At 47.9% G+C, this 18,563-nt stretch overlaps 1 protein-coding gene across 1 annotated transcript in view; it reads left to right on the top strand.

Annotated features, from left to right (window-relative positions):
• c1h8orf34 (chromosome 1 C8orf34 homolog) overlaps positions 1 to 18,563 on the top strand; it is an 805,115-nt gene that overhangs the window by 745,243 nt on the left and 41,309 nt on the right. Inside the window, exon 18 of the mRNA XM_070884539.1 lies at positions 4,159 to 4,640. Coding sequence (XP_070740640.1) covers positions 4,159 to 4,640 — 482 coding nt within the window. The remainder of the gene's footprint in view (positions 1 to 4,158; positions 4,641 to 18,563) is intronic.

Here is an 18,563-nt window from a genome sequence, read left to right as displayed (position 1 = left end):
CTTTTAAGATGGCGGTGAGGAGGAATTTCTTCCCTCGGAGGGTCATTAATCTTTGGAATTCTCTACACTAGAGAGCTGTGGAAGCTGCATCATCGAATATATTCAAGGCTGAGATAGACAGATTTTTGAACTATAGGGGAGTCAAGAGTTATGGGGAATAGGCAGGAAAGTGGAGTTGAGGCCAAGATCAGATCAGCCATGATCATATTGAATGGCGGAGCAGGCTCAAGGGACCGTATGGCCTTCTCCTGCTCCTATTTCTTATGTTCTTCATTCTATCATGGCATCTTGCCTGTTTCAGCCCAAGCCCAGCTACACCCACTCGGAGGGAAGTCATTTTTTTTAATGAGTCACAACGGTTATGACTATGTGAAACGCCAAGCACTCGAGAGCATGAGGATCTTGGAGTACAAGAGGGGAGAGAGTGCTGCTCCTGAGAGCTCAACTGCAGAGCCTTTTCACCTAAATCTCTAGCTAAGTCTTCAAAAGAACAATGATGCAGGAGCATACATCTTATGTGGACTCACTGGAGACAAATTCCTTGCGTACGGATGAGATGATTAGGAAGAGTGCACTGAAATACACTGCAGGAAGTTTCTCATGACAAGCAAAACATCTTGGAGAGTGATGAGATTTCTGCAGAAACATGGTACCACTCTGAGTTTCTAATGACAGCGCTGGTTTCTGGAGTGGCAATTACCACTGATCCAGTAGATTCTGTGAAGGTCAGCCTGAAAACAACACTTTCACTGATCTTGGTTGGCACTATTCGGTCTGTAATGACATCAACCAGTAGTGCATCTGAGCCTGTGCCACCACCAGTAAGTTGCAAAGAAGGCAACATATGTTGCTCTCTCCAATGGTAGTGACAATGCACCAACTTCTCTAAGGCCCCTCCAATGCCAGCACCTGAGAGAGCTTCAGATCTGGGCCTGGCTCCCCTTGACAGTGCAGGAGAATGTAAATCAGAAGCTGGTCCCTGAGAGGACAGCAGCTTCACTGAGATGAGAGTCATCTCCGTCTTTGAAGGCTCCAGAGTTATTTTCCCAGTCACCTACCTCTCAGCCTCGCATCACTTTAAGTTGTGTGAGATTAGGAGCAAGTAAGGTAGCTGGCATGAAGGATAGATACAATGGTACAGTTAGAGTGTAGGAAATTATTGGAAATTTGGGTGAATTTTGTTGTGGAAAGTAAAAATTGTTTGACCACATAGGCTTCAGAGGTCAATTTTGTAGATGTTCATTATTTTTATTCGTTCTTGGAATGTGGACATTGCTGGCAAAGCACACCAAGTGCACTGGATTCCACATGCGGCATATAGCAAACTATACCCATGGACTTTCACAGAGTGAAGACCTGGAGGATTCATCAAGATTAATTCAACATAATATACTATACTATGTGGGTTAGTGCAACCTGAGGTTAATAACACTGCAATTATACAATTAAAGTAATTAATCAAACAATCAATTGTAGCACTATGAGACCATATGAAGCACAGCACCATTTCAGGAATCTACTAGGAACCCACTGACTATTGACATTTATATCACAACTGAGATTAACTACTGAGAATAATGGAATAGTAGAGGGAAATGTTTTAATGGGCATCAAAGGTGAAGGTGTTGCTGTGATACCCGCTGTCTTAGTGCCCTTTGAGGAAGGCATATTGTTTTCTATGGCAGGATGCCTTGTCTAACCTTGGAGGTTTGATGTGCTCAGTTCATCTTGGCTGATGGACCACACCTAGCTCTTGGAGCATTGAAATAACTTCTATGTTTTGCGGGACTAATTAGTTTAGAGTGGTGCTCGAAAAGTAAGTTGCAAATCCTTCTGGAGTGCTCTGTCAGCCTGTAGAGCTTTGCCTCCTTGGAGTGTGGAGTCAGCTTCAGTTGGCATGTCACCTTGGGATAGCTCGATGGAGTTTGGAAGTTTGCAGTTGTGGTTGAACTTTGGTTTTAAGTTTGAGGAGCTCGGTCACTCATTCCTGGACAAGGGGTTGCAAAGACAATTGACCAGATCTTTGAGTTTGTACAGCCTTTGATGGATTGACAATTTGGGTGCCGTGCCTGCTGGAGGTGTTAGTTTGGGGTGCTGGGCTTGTCAGTGCAACATTACTGATGGGGTGCTTTGTCAGTCAGGGCAAAATATCAACTCCGGTCAAAATTGGGGAATTGTGTCTCTACCAAATGCTAACACTGGGGGATTTCTCTGATGGTGTTGATAAAGCGGCAGGGTTCATCCCTGGCACGCAATCCCATCAGCAGCTGGCTGTATCCTCCAGGGCAGCGGGTAATTCACTGAAAATTCCAGTGAGAAACGTGTGTCTGTTGAAATGCTCTCTACCTAATAAAATGGAAAATTTCAAGGGTTCCACACAGGAATTCAATGATTCTTAAGTAATGTTTATTTTATTTATTTGGCTAAGTGATGTGTGGGCAATGTTTTGCCATACATAGTGCTCACCTCTTCTTCTCCAGAAGAAGAAACTGAGCAGCTTGTAACCTTTCTTAAAATGATTTAACTCGGTACACAATTTCCTAATTTCTTAAATTTTATACTTCAAAATTGTACTGATTTTGAAGAGGACCAAATCTACCCTGAGGTAAAATGTCCAAGTTCATTAATGTATATTCATTCTTTTTATTAATTGTGGCTTTAGGCCCTTTCTTTAGCCATTGTAATCTAGAGGCACCAGAGCCAACCAATAAATCAGCAAAAGAAAATGCAGTGCACATGAAATGATTACTGTACCTCAGGCATGTGCTAGTCAATCAAATGACATCCTCTAGAGTTTGAGAAGCACAGATGCACATGGCACTCTGACTATTAATTCGGATGTCCTATCTCACACCAGCACTGCACTCCATCCGGCTCAACTGTCAAGTTCTCTGTTAAACAGGGACTTCCAGTATTGGTAGCCCTTTTCAAATGAGACAAATCATAATTAACTTCAATGTTCTTTTGATTTTTTTTCCTTTTGCGTATCTTGGTGTAAAGAGTAAATACTGACAAACATTATCAAGGCAGATACCTTCATTAATCCAGTTATTTCTGTGATTTGTTTTGATTTGATTGAATAGTACATGCTGAGAAGTTTTGCTAGGGCTCCATGCTCACTTGATAGAGAAAAAAAGGAAGTGGCAGTTCTTTTCAATGATTTAGAAATGGAGCTTGAAGTGACCGGCAATGTTGTCACCTTATATGGCCAGATAACATTACTTTTTAATCAACAGCCATTGATAAATATTCCTTGTCCATGCAGACAGAATAAGATAATTAAGCGATTGATAGAGGGAACACCTCTTGTTCACCTCTCCATTTCACATATTTTAAAACAACAACAATAACAATTTTTATTTATATAGTGCCTTGAATGAAGTGAAAAATCCCAAGGCGCTTCGTAGGAGTATTATGAGATAAAACAATTTGACACCGAGCCACATAAGTAGAAATTAGCGCAGGTGATCAAAAGCTTGGCCAAAGAGGTAGGTTTTAAGGAGCGTCTTGAAGGATAGAGAGGCAGAAAGGTTTAGGCAGGGAGTTCCAGAGCTTGGGGCCCAGGCAACAGAAGGCACGGCCACCAATGGTTGAGCGATTATCATCAACCATTGATTATAATGGATGCTCAATAAGGCAGAATTAGAGCAGTGCAGACATCTCGGGGGGTTGTGGGCTGGAGGAGATTATGGAGATAGGGAGGGACGAGACCTTGAAGGGATTTGAAAATAAGGATCAGAATTTTGAAATCGAGGTGTTGCTTAACCGGGAGCCAATGTAAGTCAACGAGCACAGAGGTGATGGGTCAGCGGGACTAAAAAAAAGTAACAATAATAGGCTAACAATTACATTGGTCCACTAAGAAAATATCCTATGATACCAGCAGCTCCAAGGATTTATGTACTTCCTGGACTAGCCATTTTTAAAAAGAAGCACTAGTTAATCTCCAATGGCATTCGTCAGGGACAATTATTTTCTAAATGTCTTTTTCTTCCTGTGTCATTCTTTCTGTCTGTCTCCTTTTCTCTGTTCATCTCCCATTGCAGCCAATTTTAATTAGAAAGGTTTTCATCACATTGTGTTACTCTTGAAATGTCCATTTGACTGTACTAGTGTCGGGTGCTATGATTAAAGTAAACAAAACTGTTCTTATTGCAGAACTTGACAAGAATCTTGCTACAAAAATATTAACAATTGAATCTGAAACGCAAAGGAGTTCCAATATACAAAGTAGAATAAACATGTCAAATTACCATGGAAGTCTGTCGCAGACATTACTGGGCCAAAATTCTAGACCTCGAACACCATCAAGTCTTATTGGGAAAGAAATTCCACTTCAGATCCAAGGAAGTAAATTACCACAGAGCTCCAGTAATGAAACCAGTAGGCCAGACACTCCCAGCAGCCAATACAACAGGCTTCGAACATCATCAGCTCAAGGCAGTAGGCCTACAACCCCCAACACTCAAATCGTTCGAACTGCAATCTCTAACAACCCTGGGAATAAAGAAGAAATCTTCAGCAATCCAAAGAATAGATTGGTAACACCTACCAGTCAAGTTGGGAGACCCCTTAGTTCTCCAGCTAACCAGGCTGGAGTACATGCTGAGAATCTTTCACAAAGGAGCCATTTGTCTGAGGTGAGAATAAATAGATTCATACAATAGTTGGTAATAAATGATTGAAAGACTGAAGAAGGAAGCAAAACATATTTGGAAATAAATTTTTTTGTTTATGCAACTTAACTCTTGAGAATGCTGTCAGAAAATAATTTAAAGTGTGAGGAAAATTTGGATAAAGGGTTCAGTGTGTTTTGCTGTGAGCATTGCAACTAAAAGCAACCTAAATTGATAGTAACGAGGAGAAACATTGCCTTCCTACAATGTTGCCAAGGAAACACAAGTTGCTCAAGCATACTTTAAATATATACTCTGAATATTTACCTTCACATGGGATATGAAAAATAGCAGTATAACTCTTAGGGGTCGAGATTCATCACCTCATCACCCACTGTCGCTGACTGCCGCCCACTGCCACCGACATTCCTTGTCAAAATCCACCCAGTGCCACTTTCGGGGTGGCCTGAAGCGGGCGGGATTGGAGAACCGCCGGGAACCGTCCGCTGACGTCAGCGGACGGCTGAGTGGCACAACTGAGCTCCCGCCCGCCGAGTGCCCAGATTCCTGCTGGCGGGACTCAGCGGCAGAACAGGAGTGGACCGCTGGCTGAAGGCTGGTCTGCCCCTGACAGTAAGAACCTGAAAAAAAGATAAGTGAACATTTTTTTAAAAATTTCAACAGTGACTTACCTGCATGGGCTCGCTTGAAGGTCTTCGGATAGTTTCTTTATTTTTTAGTGGTGATTTTTTTTTTTCAGGTCTTCGACCCTCCGTTGTCCCAACTCCATCCTCGGCGGCACTTGGGCGGCAAGCGCCTCTGCCGCCGAGAATGAGATCTCCCGCCCGCTGCCGCCCAGATTGGTGGTGTAAGTCATTCATTTGCCGCCACCGACCTTCGAGGGACCTCAGCCATGAATATCCCGCCCAAAGTACTGTCCGATACCTCGGCAGCACTTTGGGTGGCTCTTGAGCGGGCGGAGGCCTTGATGAAAATCGGCCCCGTAGAAAATAAAGTGCTATTAAGTTTGATTGCTCCAACCTTCATCATCATCATCATCATAGGCAGTCCCTCGGAGTCGAGGATGATTTGCTTCCACACTAGAAATGAGTTCTCAGGTGACTGAAGTGTCCAATGCGGGACCTACAGTCTCTGTCACAGGTGGGGCAAACGGTGGTTGAAGGAACAGGTGGGTGGGGTGCCTGGGTTGCCACGCGTTCCTTCCGCTGTCGACGCTTGGCTTCAGCTTGCTCTCGACGAAGAGACTCAAAGTGTTCAGCGCCTTCCCGGATGTTGTTCCTCCACTTTGAGCGGTCTTGGGCCAGGGATTCCCAGGTGTCGGTGGGGATGTTGCACTTTTTCAAGGAGACTTTGAGGGTGTCTTTGAAGCGTTTCCTCTGCCCACCTGGGGCTTGCTTGCCATGTCAGAGTTCCGAGTAGAGTGCTTGTTTTGGGAGTCTCGTGTCAGGCATGCAGACGATGTGGCCCGTCCAGCGGAGCTGATCGAACATGGTCAGTGCTTTGATGTTGGGGATATTGGCCTGAGCAAGGACACTGATGTTGGTGTGCCTATCCTGCCAATGGATTTGCAGGATCTTGCAGAGGCAGCATTGGTGGTACTTCTCCAGTGTTTTGAGGTACCTGCTGTACATAGTCCATGTCTCTGAGCCATATAGGAGGGCGGGTATCACCACTGCTCTGTAGACCATGAGCTTGGTGCCGGGTTTGAGGTCCTGGTCTTCAAATACGCTCTCCCTCAGGCGACCGAAGGCTGCACTGGCACACTGAAGGCAGTGTTGGACCTCGTCATCGATGTCTGCCCTTGTTGACAGTAGGCTCCCGAGGTATGGAAAATGGTCCACGTTGTCCAAGGCCTCGTCATGGATTTTGATAACCAGGGGGCAATGCTGTGTGGCGGGGGCAGGTTGGTAGAGGACCTTTGTCTGATGGATGTTTAGTGTAAGGCCTCGGTGAAGGTGTTGACAATGGCTTGGAGTTCGGCCTCCAAGTGTGCGCAGACGCAGGCGGCATCTGCTTACTGTAGTTCGATGATGGAGGATGGGACGACCTTGTATCTGGAGATGGCGGAGATTGAACAGATTCCCGTTTGTCCTGTAATTTAGCTCCACTCCAGCGGGGAGCTTGCTGAGGGTGAGATGGAACATTGCAGCAAGGAAGATCGAGAAGAGCGTTGGTGCGATAATGCAGCCCTGCTTGACCCCAATCCGAACATGGAATGGGTCTGTGGTGGATCCGTTGGTCAGGATCACGGCTTGCATGTCATCGTGGGGCAAGTGGAGAATGGTGACAAACTTTTCAGGGTTGCTGAATCAGAGGAGGATGCTCCATAATCCCTCGTGGTTGACAGTGTCGAAGGCTTTTGTAAGGTCGAAGAAGACCATGTACCACGGTTGGCGCTGTTCCCTGCATTTCTCTTGAATCTGCCGCATGGTGACGATCATGTCCATTGTGCCCCTTAGTGGGTGGAATCCGCATTGCGACTCTGGGAGGAGTTCTTCAGCCACAGGAAGAAGGTGATTCAGGATGATTCATGCGATGACTTTCCCGATGGTCGACAGCAGGGAGATTCCTCTGTAGTCACCGCAGTCGGACTGGTCACCTTTCTTGAAGATGGTCATGATTACAGCGTCTCCGAGATCTCCTGTCATGATCTCCTCCTTCCAGATAGGAGAGATGAGGTCATGGAACCGCACCAGTAGTGCTTCTCCGCCATGTTTTAGTGCTTCGGCAGGGATTCCATCTACTCCTGATGACTTGTTGTTCTTCAGTTGTCAGATGGCCATTTCAACCTTGTGCCGGGCTGGGGTTGTGCTGAGATGGTGGTGGGTGGCATGCGGTGGGATGGAGTCGAGGACACTCACGTTGAAGATCGAGTCTCGGTTGAGGAGATCCTCAAAGTACTCCTTCCAGTGGGCACTGACTGCCTCTCTGTCCTTGATGAGCACCTCTCAGTTCTTGGCCAGTATTGGGGTAGGGCCTTGGGTGCTTGGGCCATAGGTTGTCTTGATTGCGTTGAAGAATCCTTGCACGTCATGTTTGGCGGCTAGCTGCTAGATTTCTTGATCTTTCTCCACCCACCATCTGTTCTTTAGGTCACGGGTTTTCTCTTGGACCGCGGCCTTCAGATGCCTGTAGAGCTTAATTCTTGCCCTCGAATTGTGTTGCTGCTTCAAGTCCAAGAATGCCTTCCTGGTATTGTTATCTGTTACCTCAAATGCAATGCTCACATCATCACCATAAGTCCAACTGTCTCTGGCAAGCTTTTTATATACCAAATGTTGTGTTCAGAATAAGTCCACAAGACTGTATACTATAAGCTCAAACTGTTGTGACCTTGGTCTCTTTAATGTAACTCCAGAGTGAGGAAGCAGTATGTTGGATTGCCTTTTATACCTGCTTGCCCGGGATGTGCAGGTGACCCTTGGGTCTCCCACAGGTGCACCCCCTGGTGGCACACTAGTAAAGTTTACATATATAACATCACTCCCCCCAGAGTCTTAGCTACGAGTTATTTACAAGTTGAGGCGATCCGGGGCTCTATGTTCCCGGGTTGATCGCCTGAGTTGAAGTCCTGGCATGGGTGAGTTGGTCGGATCATTGCTGCACTGCAGCGCAGCTGGTCTGATCGGACTGTCAGGCATGGTGGGTTCATCCTCATGGTTGACCGCGAGGTCGATTGCTGGTTGGGTGTGTGTGGGTGGATCAATGATGGTAATGTCCTCTTCAAAATGTTCTTGGTTGTCAGTTTGGTCTGATCCAAATGCTTTCTGCACGTTTGCCCATTCAAAAGTTTGACAACAAACACTCTATTCTCCTCCTTGGCTAAAACAGTGCCAGCAATCCATTTGGGACCATGACCGTAATTAAGAACAAACACAGGGTCATTAACCTCAATGTCAAGTGATACAGCCGCGTGATCATGGTACACGTTATGCCGGGTTTCTACATGATCATTGAGATTTGGATGGATTAAGGAGAGCCTGGTTTTAAGTGCTCTCTTCATTAACAATTCTGCAGAGGGAACACCAGTAAGCGAGTGGGGTCGCGTCCGGTAGCTGAGCAGAACCCGAGATAACCGGGTCTGCAGGGAACCGTCTGTCACGCGTTTCAAGCTCTGCTTGATAGTTTGGACTGTCCGTTCCGCTTGACCATTGGATGCGGGGTTAAACGGGGCAGACCTGACATGCTTGATGCCATTGCGGGTCATGATCTCGTTGAATTCTGAGCTGGTGAAACATGGTCCATTGTCACTAACAAGGACGTCAGGAAAATCATGGGTGGCGAACATAGCTCGGAGGCTTTCAATGGTGGCAGTGGACGTACATGATGACATTATTATACATTCAATTCATTTAGAGTAAGCGTCCACTGCTACTAGGAACATATTTTCTAGAAAGGGGCCAGCGGAATCTACATGGACCCTGGACCACGGTTTGGAGGGCCATGATCATAGACTCAGTGGGGCCTTCTTGGCGCATTGCTCAACTGTGAGCAAGTGTTACATTGGTGTATGCATGACTCCAATTCCGAGTCAATGTAGGGCCACCAAATGTATGACCTGGCGATAGCCTTCATTATGACTATGCCTGGGTGGGTACTGTGTAGTTCACGTACAAATGTTTCCTTGCCTTTTTTTGGCAAAACCACGCAAAACCACCCATAGGAGACAATCCGAATGGATGGATATTTCAACCTTGCGTCGGTAAAACGGCTTAATTTCATCTTGCATTTCCCCGGGAACAGCCGACCAGCTCCCATTAAGAACGCAGCTTTTTACTAGTAATAGCACAGGGTCCTGGCTAGTCCAGGTCCTGATCTGGCGAGCCATGACTGGTGACCCCTCACTCTCAAAAACATCCATTACAAGAAGCAAATCTGCGGGTTGCGCCATTTCCACCCCGGTGGTGGGCAATGGTAGCCGACTGAGGGCATCAGCACAGATCTCAGTGTCTGGTCTGTGGCGGATTACAAAGTCATACGCAAATAATGTTAGTGCCCATCTTTGAATGCGGGACGAAGCATTGGTCTTAATACCTTTGCTTTCTGAGAACAGCGGAATGAGCGGTTTGTGGTCGGTTTCGAGCTCGAACCGGAGTCCAAATAGGTACTGGTACATTTTCTTAACCCCATATACGCATGCTAATGCTTCTTTCTCAACAATACTGTAGGCTCTTTCAGCCTTAGATAAACCTCTGGAAGCATATGCAACCGGTTGCAGTTTGCCTGACACATTGCCTGACACATTGGCTTGCTGTAACACACAACCGACTCCATACAAAGATGCATCACAAGTTGGTAGTAAACGTAGCCTGAGTCCCACTCTGTCCAGTCGCTTTAGAACCTCTTCCAGGTTGTGCAAGTGTTCGGTGGTGTTGTGACCAGTGATCAGGATGTCGTCTTGAAACACCACAGTGCGCGGAACCGATTTCAGCAGACTCTTCATGTTCCTCTGGAAGATGGTCGCAGCCGAGCGAATCTGAAAAGGGCATCTGTGGTATATGAACAGTCCTTTGTGCATGTTGATGCACGTCAATTTTTTCGAAGGCTCAGCAGCTCCTGTGTCATGTAAGCAGAGGTTAGATCCAGCTTGGTGAACGACTTCCCCCCTGTTAGTGTTGTGAACAGGTCCTCCGCTTTGGGTAGTGGGTACTGGTCCTGTAATGAGACTCGGTTGATTGTTACCTTGTATACTCCGCAGATTCTGACCGTCCCATCGCTTTTCAACACCGGAGCAATTGGACTGGCCCACTCGTTGAACTCGACTGGCGATATGATTCCCTCTTGTTGAAGTCTGTCCAGCTCGATCTCGACTTTCTCTCGCATCATATATGGAACTGCTCGGGCCTTGTGATGAACGGGTCGTGCATCAGGGACTAGATGGATCTGCACTTTGCCGCCTGTGAAGTTGCCAATGCCTAGCTCAAATAATGACGGGAATTTGTTTAGCATTTGGGCGCACGAGGCATCATTCACCAAAGACAGCGCTTTGATGTCGTCCCAGTTCCAGCGGATCTTTCCTAGCCAGCTTCTGCCGAACAGCGTTGGGCCATCGCCTGGTACAATCCATAGTGATAAATCATGCACAGTTCCATCGTACGATACCTTCACTGCCGCACTGCCAATGACTGGTGTGAGCTCTTTGGTGTAAATCAGGCTTAGTTTTGGCCTTTGTACCTTGTTGCCCCACAATTTCTCAAAAGCTTTCTGGCTCATAATTGACTGACTCGCCCCAGTGTCCAATTCCAGGGAAACAGGAATGCCGTTTAATTTGACTTTGAACATTATTAGAGGGCTTTTGGTGGTGAAGGTGTGTATCCCATACACTTCCTTTTCAGCCTCAGGTTGAGTTGCCTCTCTTGCTCATTCAACATGATCTGCGCCGGATCGGTCGTCTCCTGCCAACCCTGCCACATTTGCACATTCGCTGGAGGTGCCCCATTGTTCCACAGCCCTTGCACACGTAGTGTTTGAATCGACATTGATGAGCTCTATGTTTGCCCTTGCAGCGCCTACATGGTGTTAATGGATTCGCATTCATGCCCCACACCGGTCTCTGAGTCATCCTAGGTCTGGCCTCTGCAGGCGTGTAGGCCCTGCCATGCACAGTTCTGCCTGCTGAAGGCGTTATTTTATGCACAGTACTTGTCGGTGAGCTTCGATGCTGCAAAGATGTCTGTTTAGTGTTATCGTTCGTGGTGGCTATTGTGATGGCCTTGCTCAGATCTAGGCATTCGGCAGACAGCAGTTTGCGAAGAATGATCTCGTGGATGATTCCAAGCATGAAAAAGTCCCGCAACAATTCCCCCAAAAATCCAGCAAATTTGCACGGAGCCGCAAGACTTCTTAGGTCGGTGACATAGCTCACCACGTCCTGGCCTTCGGAGCGATGGTGCATGTAAAAGCGATACCTGGCCATTAAGATGCTCTCCTTCGGCTTGAGGTGTTCCCGAACCAGTGTGCACAACTCTGCATATGTCTTGTCCATTGGTTTCATTGGTGCTAGCAGATTTTTCACGAGGCCATATATCATGGACCCACAAACGGTGACGAGAATCGCCCTGCGCTTGACCGTGGTATCTTCCATATCCAGCTCGTTGGCCACGAAGTACTGGTCAAGACGCTCAACAAAGGCTTCTCAATCATCACCCTCAACAAATCTCTCAAGAATACCAACAGCAGCCATAACCGTGTGAAAGTTAGTGATCTGTTACTCGTCGCCAATTGTTTTGTTCAGAATAACTCCACAAGACTGTATACTGTAAGCTCAAACTGTTGTTACCTTGGTCTCTTTAATGTAACTCAGAGTGAGGAAGCAGCATGGTGGACTGCCTTTTATACCTGCTTGCCCGGGGTGTGCAGGTGACCCTTGGGTCTCCAACAGGTGCGCCCCCTGGTGGCAAGTCTTACACACTAGTAAAGTTTACATACATAACACCAAAAGTTTGGATGATTACAAGATCATAAGATAATCACGAATGAAGAAAGCCATTCAGCCCACCTTGTCAGCCGAGAATCAATGGGTAGCACTCACCTCTGAGTCAGAAAGTCATGGGTTCAGGCCCCACTTCAGAGGCTTGAGCACATAATCTAGGTTGACACTTTAGTGCAGTACTGAGAGAGTGCTGTACTGTTGGAGGTACCATCTTTCGGTTGAGACATTAAACCAATGCACCAGTTGCCTTTTCGTGTAGACATAAACGATCCCAATGGCAGTTTTCGAAGAAGAGCAGGGGAGTTCTCCCAGTATCCTAGCCAGCATAAATCACATCACTAAAAGATTATCTGGTTATTATCACATTGCTGTTTGTGGGACCTTGCTGTGCACAAATTAGTTTTCGCGTTTCCTACAGTGATTACACTTCAAAAAGTACTTAATTGGCTTTAAAGTACTTTGGGACATCCAGACGTCATGAACGACACTGGGGCTGAAATTGCCTGAAAGCGCTGGCCATGGGTCATTGCGGACTGGTCGCCGAATCTCCGCAGAGGGGCCGCCATTTTAAAAATTGCCTTTGCTTAGGTTTGGAACAGTTTAGGGGACCGCTCTGCCCGTTTTCCCGCCGTGGCATGCACGCGCTGACCCCCTATCGACCAGTGGCGACCCCTTCCTGAAATTTCCCCTTTCCAGAATTGCCCGCATGAGTGACGCTTCCGCTGGTCGATGCCACTGACAGATTTTGCTGTTGGTGCCCTCTCTGTGGCTTGGTGGCACAGCCACTCTTAATGGGCAGGTGGTGCTGCCAGCGACGCCACGTTATTTTTCTTTGTCGGCCGACTGCCAGGTTGGGCCGACAGTTATGGCCGCGGGTTCGGCCGGGCCGCCAACCGGCAGCCTGGCAGCCCCTCTTGGATGCCAGGCCACTGGCCTGGCTGAAACCCTCCCTTGTGGCACAGTGTTTGCCATTAAAGTGACTGCAGCGTTCACAGCGGCCCTTTCCTTTAACTGACGGGGAGGGACGTTGTGATGCACCGGCGTGATGATGTCATCAGCACGGCGCCGATGACTGGCAGCGTCGGCCACTCTGCTCCGCCTGCACTTCCACCCCGATGATGAGGCCACTTTTGCCCCGCTTCAAAAAAAAGCACAGAGTGCTGAATTTCTCTCGATAGGCCACCCCATGCATTGGGGCGGACGGAACACATGGGAAATGGTAGGTACAAGTCGTTTCGGTGGTGGGCAATTTTGATCCCAATATAAATGCAAGTCTTTCTTTCTTTAGTTCATCCAACTATAAAAACCCTACACCATCCCAGTGTAGCATCCAACTGTTGTATTCATGTTTCCAAAGTATTCAGCTCCATTTCTCTATTTTAGAGTAGATTCCATGGGCTAGATTTTACACTTTTGTGCAGATTGCCCAAAAATAGGCATTATTTCCGGAGTGGCCGGTAAAAATGGGTTTTCAGATCGCCGGCTTGTCACCCATTCTCAAAGCCCCAAGTCTCCATTTTTGAAATTGGGCGTCACCGCGAGCGATATGAAATGGGTGGCAGCATTAAATCTCGCTGACCTTCTGCCGTAAAGTGTCGCCGTCCTTAGCAACAGCATGGCAACGCTCGATTCCCGTGATTCACGAGGTCAAGGGTCATCATGACCTGAGCAGCAGAGGAGACAGACAGAGAGGGAGCTGAAACGGAGTGAAGGCGTGTGTGGGTGTGGTGTGGCTGCTTTGGGAGGATGGAGGGAGAGTTTACAGCTTTAAGCAAATTGGGCAAAAAAAAATTAGCTGTTACCAGCCAGATATTTGCCTGAATTTGGTGCCTATAATGGAGGGAGAGGCGAAGGTGACACAGCACGCTGTGGAGACTGACGCTGGCGAGAGCAGTGAGCTGGGAGAGGAGCACATGGGAGGGCGCAAAAGAGCGAGGATGTTCTCGGACAAGGCAAATGCCGCCCTCCTGCAGGAGTCGAGTTACGCTGGGGTGATTTGACCCAGCGAGGGCATGGAAAGCCCACCTCAAAGGCCTACTAGAAGATATGGGCCGAGAAAGCAGAGGTGGTCTCATCGGCGACCAACGAGGAGCGTGAGGGCAACCAATGCCACAAACGATGGAATGACCTTGTCGGATCCGCAAGAGTAAGTATTACATTTATTTCCATGTACTTATGTATTTATATGATTTGATTTGTAAGAGTCATGAGTGACTATCATCAGATGTGTAGTCTTTAGCTTTTACCGGGAATGTTGCACTCAAAGCCTGCAGTCACGGTGTACGTCTTTAGGTAAAGAATGATAACTATCATAATAATCATGATTACATCTGTCGATTATGTGTTGTATCAGTCTCTGTGACGGTACCTAGCAATGATATCATGCAATGACCTCATGCCATGTAGTCCTGTCACCTTTTACAGAAGAAGCTATCAACGAGGAGGTCCGTGCAGAGGCGAACGGGTGGGGGGCCACCAGTCCCCAGCGACATCACTGAGATGGAGGAGCGGGTGCTCACACTCGTGGAAAAGCACCCCCGGACAGCCACGCAAGCATCTGCAGAACCTGAAGTGAAGCAACGTGAGTAAAGTTTACACCATTGAGTGATGTAAAGTCAATAGATGCCACACTCACTCATATCCGAACAATAATATATGATAGATGATTTCCAAAATTGTCCCATAAATAATGCTGGCCTAATGAAAATCATTGCAATGCAGAATGTGTTGATGGTCATGAAATGTGATGTGTGTGATGATTTTGATAGAGGTGGTGCTTTTGTCGTGCAAATGCTGTGTGTAGCCCTGGAATCACCTTGTGACCCTAACACCCCCTTCTCCTCTAATAACCATTTGTGTTTTGCAGCTCAGCTAGCAGCGCAGCCCAAGGTAAGACCACAGAGGCCAGAAGGTGGGGACGCGGGGCCGGACTCGGCAGACGATCCTACATCTGCTGCTGAGGAGCTCCGATTCTCACCCGTCAATCCGTTGGGTCTATTCTCTATGGATGAGAGCGCGGGCTTCGAGGAACCTGCATCGCCACGCTCCAGAAGCCATTCCACCTCAAGGCCAGCTAGGGCTCTTCCAGCCACTTCCGCCTCCACTCTACAGGTACCGGCCCAAGCACCTCGCACAGGGCACCCCATTTGTCCCCAGGGCAGCGCCGAACCCGTGGAGGTTTCGCGGACATGGTAGGTCTGTTCCACGAGCACCATATGAGAGCGGAGAGATGGTGCAGTTGTCCAGGAGGATTCTAGACATTGGTGACCAGATCCTCGATGCATTGGGGGGTATAGCCCGACAGCTGGCCACCATGACTGAGTACGTTCCACAGATAACGGAGGCCCTGGAGGCAATGGCCATGAATAATGCTGGCACAGGCCTCCCAGTGGACCCGGAGTGCGGCACTCCACCCCTAGGTTCCACACCACCAGTGCCAACGACATATGAGAGGCAGGAGCAAGATCCTGCTTCTGCATCAGAGAATGTTCCCACCTCGGCATCCCCCGCTCCCGTACCTGTGCAACCACCGCCACTGCCTTCATCCCCCCCAATGAGGCACCGCCTGAGGAGCTCTTCACCCAGGCGGCGTGGAGCGAGGAGGGGAAGGGGTAGAGGTGGGGAGAAGAAGGGGAAGGGGGAAGGAAAGTGAGGTGCATGTCCGCAGGTGATGGCTGTGTTATATCTCCATCTGGGTGTATGCAGTTTGTTGTAATGTATGGGGGGAGGGGGCCACCCTCCTGCTTTGCATTTGTATTCTGTGTTGCTGGACGTTGACCATTTGATTGATGTCATTGGTTGAAAAAGTGGGTTTGGGGTGGTGTGTTTTTGCCCGTGATACTTATGATTTCAGACCAATGGTTTTTTATTCAACATAATCTTGTTGCGCATTGTCTCAGATAACTGGACTGTTACACACTGGTGATTCCTTAACATGAAAGGGTTAAATAAAACTTAACTTGGAGCAATTTAAATTTTAACTAGCACCAAGGTGATGCCCACCATTGATCTCTGAGCTGCAGCGTATCAGCGTTGTCACTCACAGCAACGTTCTTTCAGTCAAATCGTTCAGTTATGAGCTCCTGACGTAAGAGTCTTGCAGCTATGTAGTCACCACGGTCTGGAGTGGGGCATGGGCATTGTTGCACAGTCAGCCTGATTGTCTGGCCCTAGCTCAGCATCCAGCCTCTCATCCTCCTCTTCCTCTCTCTCTTGAGGTAGACCATCAGTCCCTACTGGCAATTTTTGTCCACTCTTGATAGCCAGGTTGTACAACATGGAGCACACGACCACGAATTTAGCTACTTGCTCAGGGTTGTATTGTAGCTCCCCTCCTGAGTGCTCCAGGTATCTAAAGCGCTGCTTAAGCACAGTTATTGTTTTCTGGACTGTTACGTTCAGAATAACTTCACAAGACTGTATACTGTCAGGTAAACTGTTGTGACCTTAGTCTCTTTAATCTAACTCCAGAGTGGAGAAGCAGCATGGTAGACTGCTTGCCCGGGGTGTGTAGGTGACCCATGAGTCTCCAAAAAATGCGCCCCCTGGTAGCAAGTATTACAGACTTATAAAGTTTACATACATAACATCACTCCCCCCCCGCCCCCCCAAAGTCTTAGATACGTTATTTACAAGTTGAGGTGATCCGGGGCTCTATGTTCCCAGGTTGATCGCCTGAGTTGAAGTCCTGGCATGGGTGAGTTGGTCGGATCATTGCTGTACTGCAGCGCGGCTGGTCTGATCGGACTGTCGGGCATGGTGGGTTCATCCTCGTGGTTGACCGCGAGGTCAATTGCTGGTTGGGTGTGTGTTGGTGGATCAATGATGGTAATGTCCTCTTCAAACTGTTCTTCGTTGCCAGTGAATCGCAGTTTGGTCTGATCCAAATGCTTTCTGCACGTTTGTCCATTCAAAAGTTTGACAGCAAACACTCTATTCCCCTCCTTGGCTAAAACAGTGCCAGCAACCCATTTGGGACCATGACCGTAATTAAGAACAAACACAGGGTCATTAACCTCAATGTCACACGATACAGCTGTGCGATCGCGGTACACGTTATGCCGGTGACGCCGGGTTTCTACATGATCATTGAGATTCGGGTGGACTAAGGAGAGCCTGGTTTTAAGTGCTCTCTTCATTAACAATTCTGCAGCGGGAACACCAGTAAGCGAGTGGGGTCGCATCCAGTAGCTGAGCAGAACCCGAGGTAACCGGGTCTGTAGGGAACCGTCCGTCACACGTTTCAAGCTCTGCTTGATAGTTTGGACTGCCCGTTCCGCTTGACCATTGGATGCGGGCTTAAACGGGGCAGACCTGATGCCATTGCGGGTCATGAACTCCGAGCTGGTGAAACATGGTCCATTGTCACTAACAAGGACGTTGGGCAAACCATGGTTGGCGAACATGGCTTTCAATGCTGGCAGTGGACATGTGTGATGACATTATTATACATTCAATGCATTTAGAGTAAGCGTCCACTGCGACTAGGGATATCTTTCCTAGAAAGAGGCCAGCAAAATGTACGTGGACCCTGGACCACGGTTTGGAGGGCCATGACCACAGACTCAGTGGGGCCTCCCTTGGTGCATTGCTCAACTGTGAGCAAATGTTACATTGGTGTACGCATGACTCCAATTCCGAGTCAATGCCGGGCCACCAAACGTGCGACCTGGCGATAGCCTTCATCATGACTATGGCTGGGTGGGTACTGTGCAGGTCGCGTCTAAACGTTTCCCTGCCTTTTTTTGGCACAAACACGTGTTTCCCCCATAGGAGGTAATCCGAATGGATGGACATTTCATCCTTGCGTTGGTAAAACGGCTTAATTTCATCTTGCATTTCCCCGGGAACAGACGAACAGCTCCCATTAAGGACGCAGCTTTTTACTAGTAATAGCACAGGGTCCTGGCTCGTCCAGGTCTTGATCTGGCGAGCCGTGATGGGTGACCCCTCGCTCTCAAAAACATCCATTGCAAGAAGCAAGTCTGCGGGTTGCGCCATTTCCACCTCGGTGGTGGGCAATGGTAGCCGACTGAGGGCATTAGCACAGTTCTCAGTGCCTGGTCTGTGGCGGATTACATAGTCATACATAGAAACATAGAAAATAGGTGCAGGAGTAGGCTATTCGGCCCTTCGAGCCTGCACCACCATTCAATAAGATCATGGCTGATCATTCACCTCAGTACCCCTTTCCTGCTTTCTCTTCATACCCCTTGATCACTTTAGTCGTAAGAGCCATATCTAACTCCCTCTTGAATATATCCAATGAACTGGCATCAACAACTCTCTACGGTAGAGAATTCCACAGGTTAACAACTCTCTGAGTGAAGAAGTTTCTCCTCATCTCAGTCTTAAATGGCTTACCCCTTATCCTTTGACTATGTTCCCTGGTTCTGGACTTCCCCAACATCGGGAACATTCTTCCTGCATCTAACCTATCCAGTCCTGTTAGAACTTTATATGTTTCTATGAGATCCCCTCTCATCCTTCTAAAC

Source organism: Pristiophorus japonicus, chromosome 1, assembly GCF_044704955.1.
Source record: "Pristiophorus japonicus isolate sPriJap1 chromosome 1, sPriJap1.hap1, whole genome shotgun sequence".
NCBI lineage: Eukaryota > Metazoa > Chordata > Chondrichthyes > Pristiophoridae > Pristiophorus > Pristiophorus japonicus.
The sequence above is the reverse complement of the archived record's forward strand: the minus strand, read 5'-3'. Positions and strand labels throughout refer to the sequence as shown.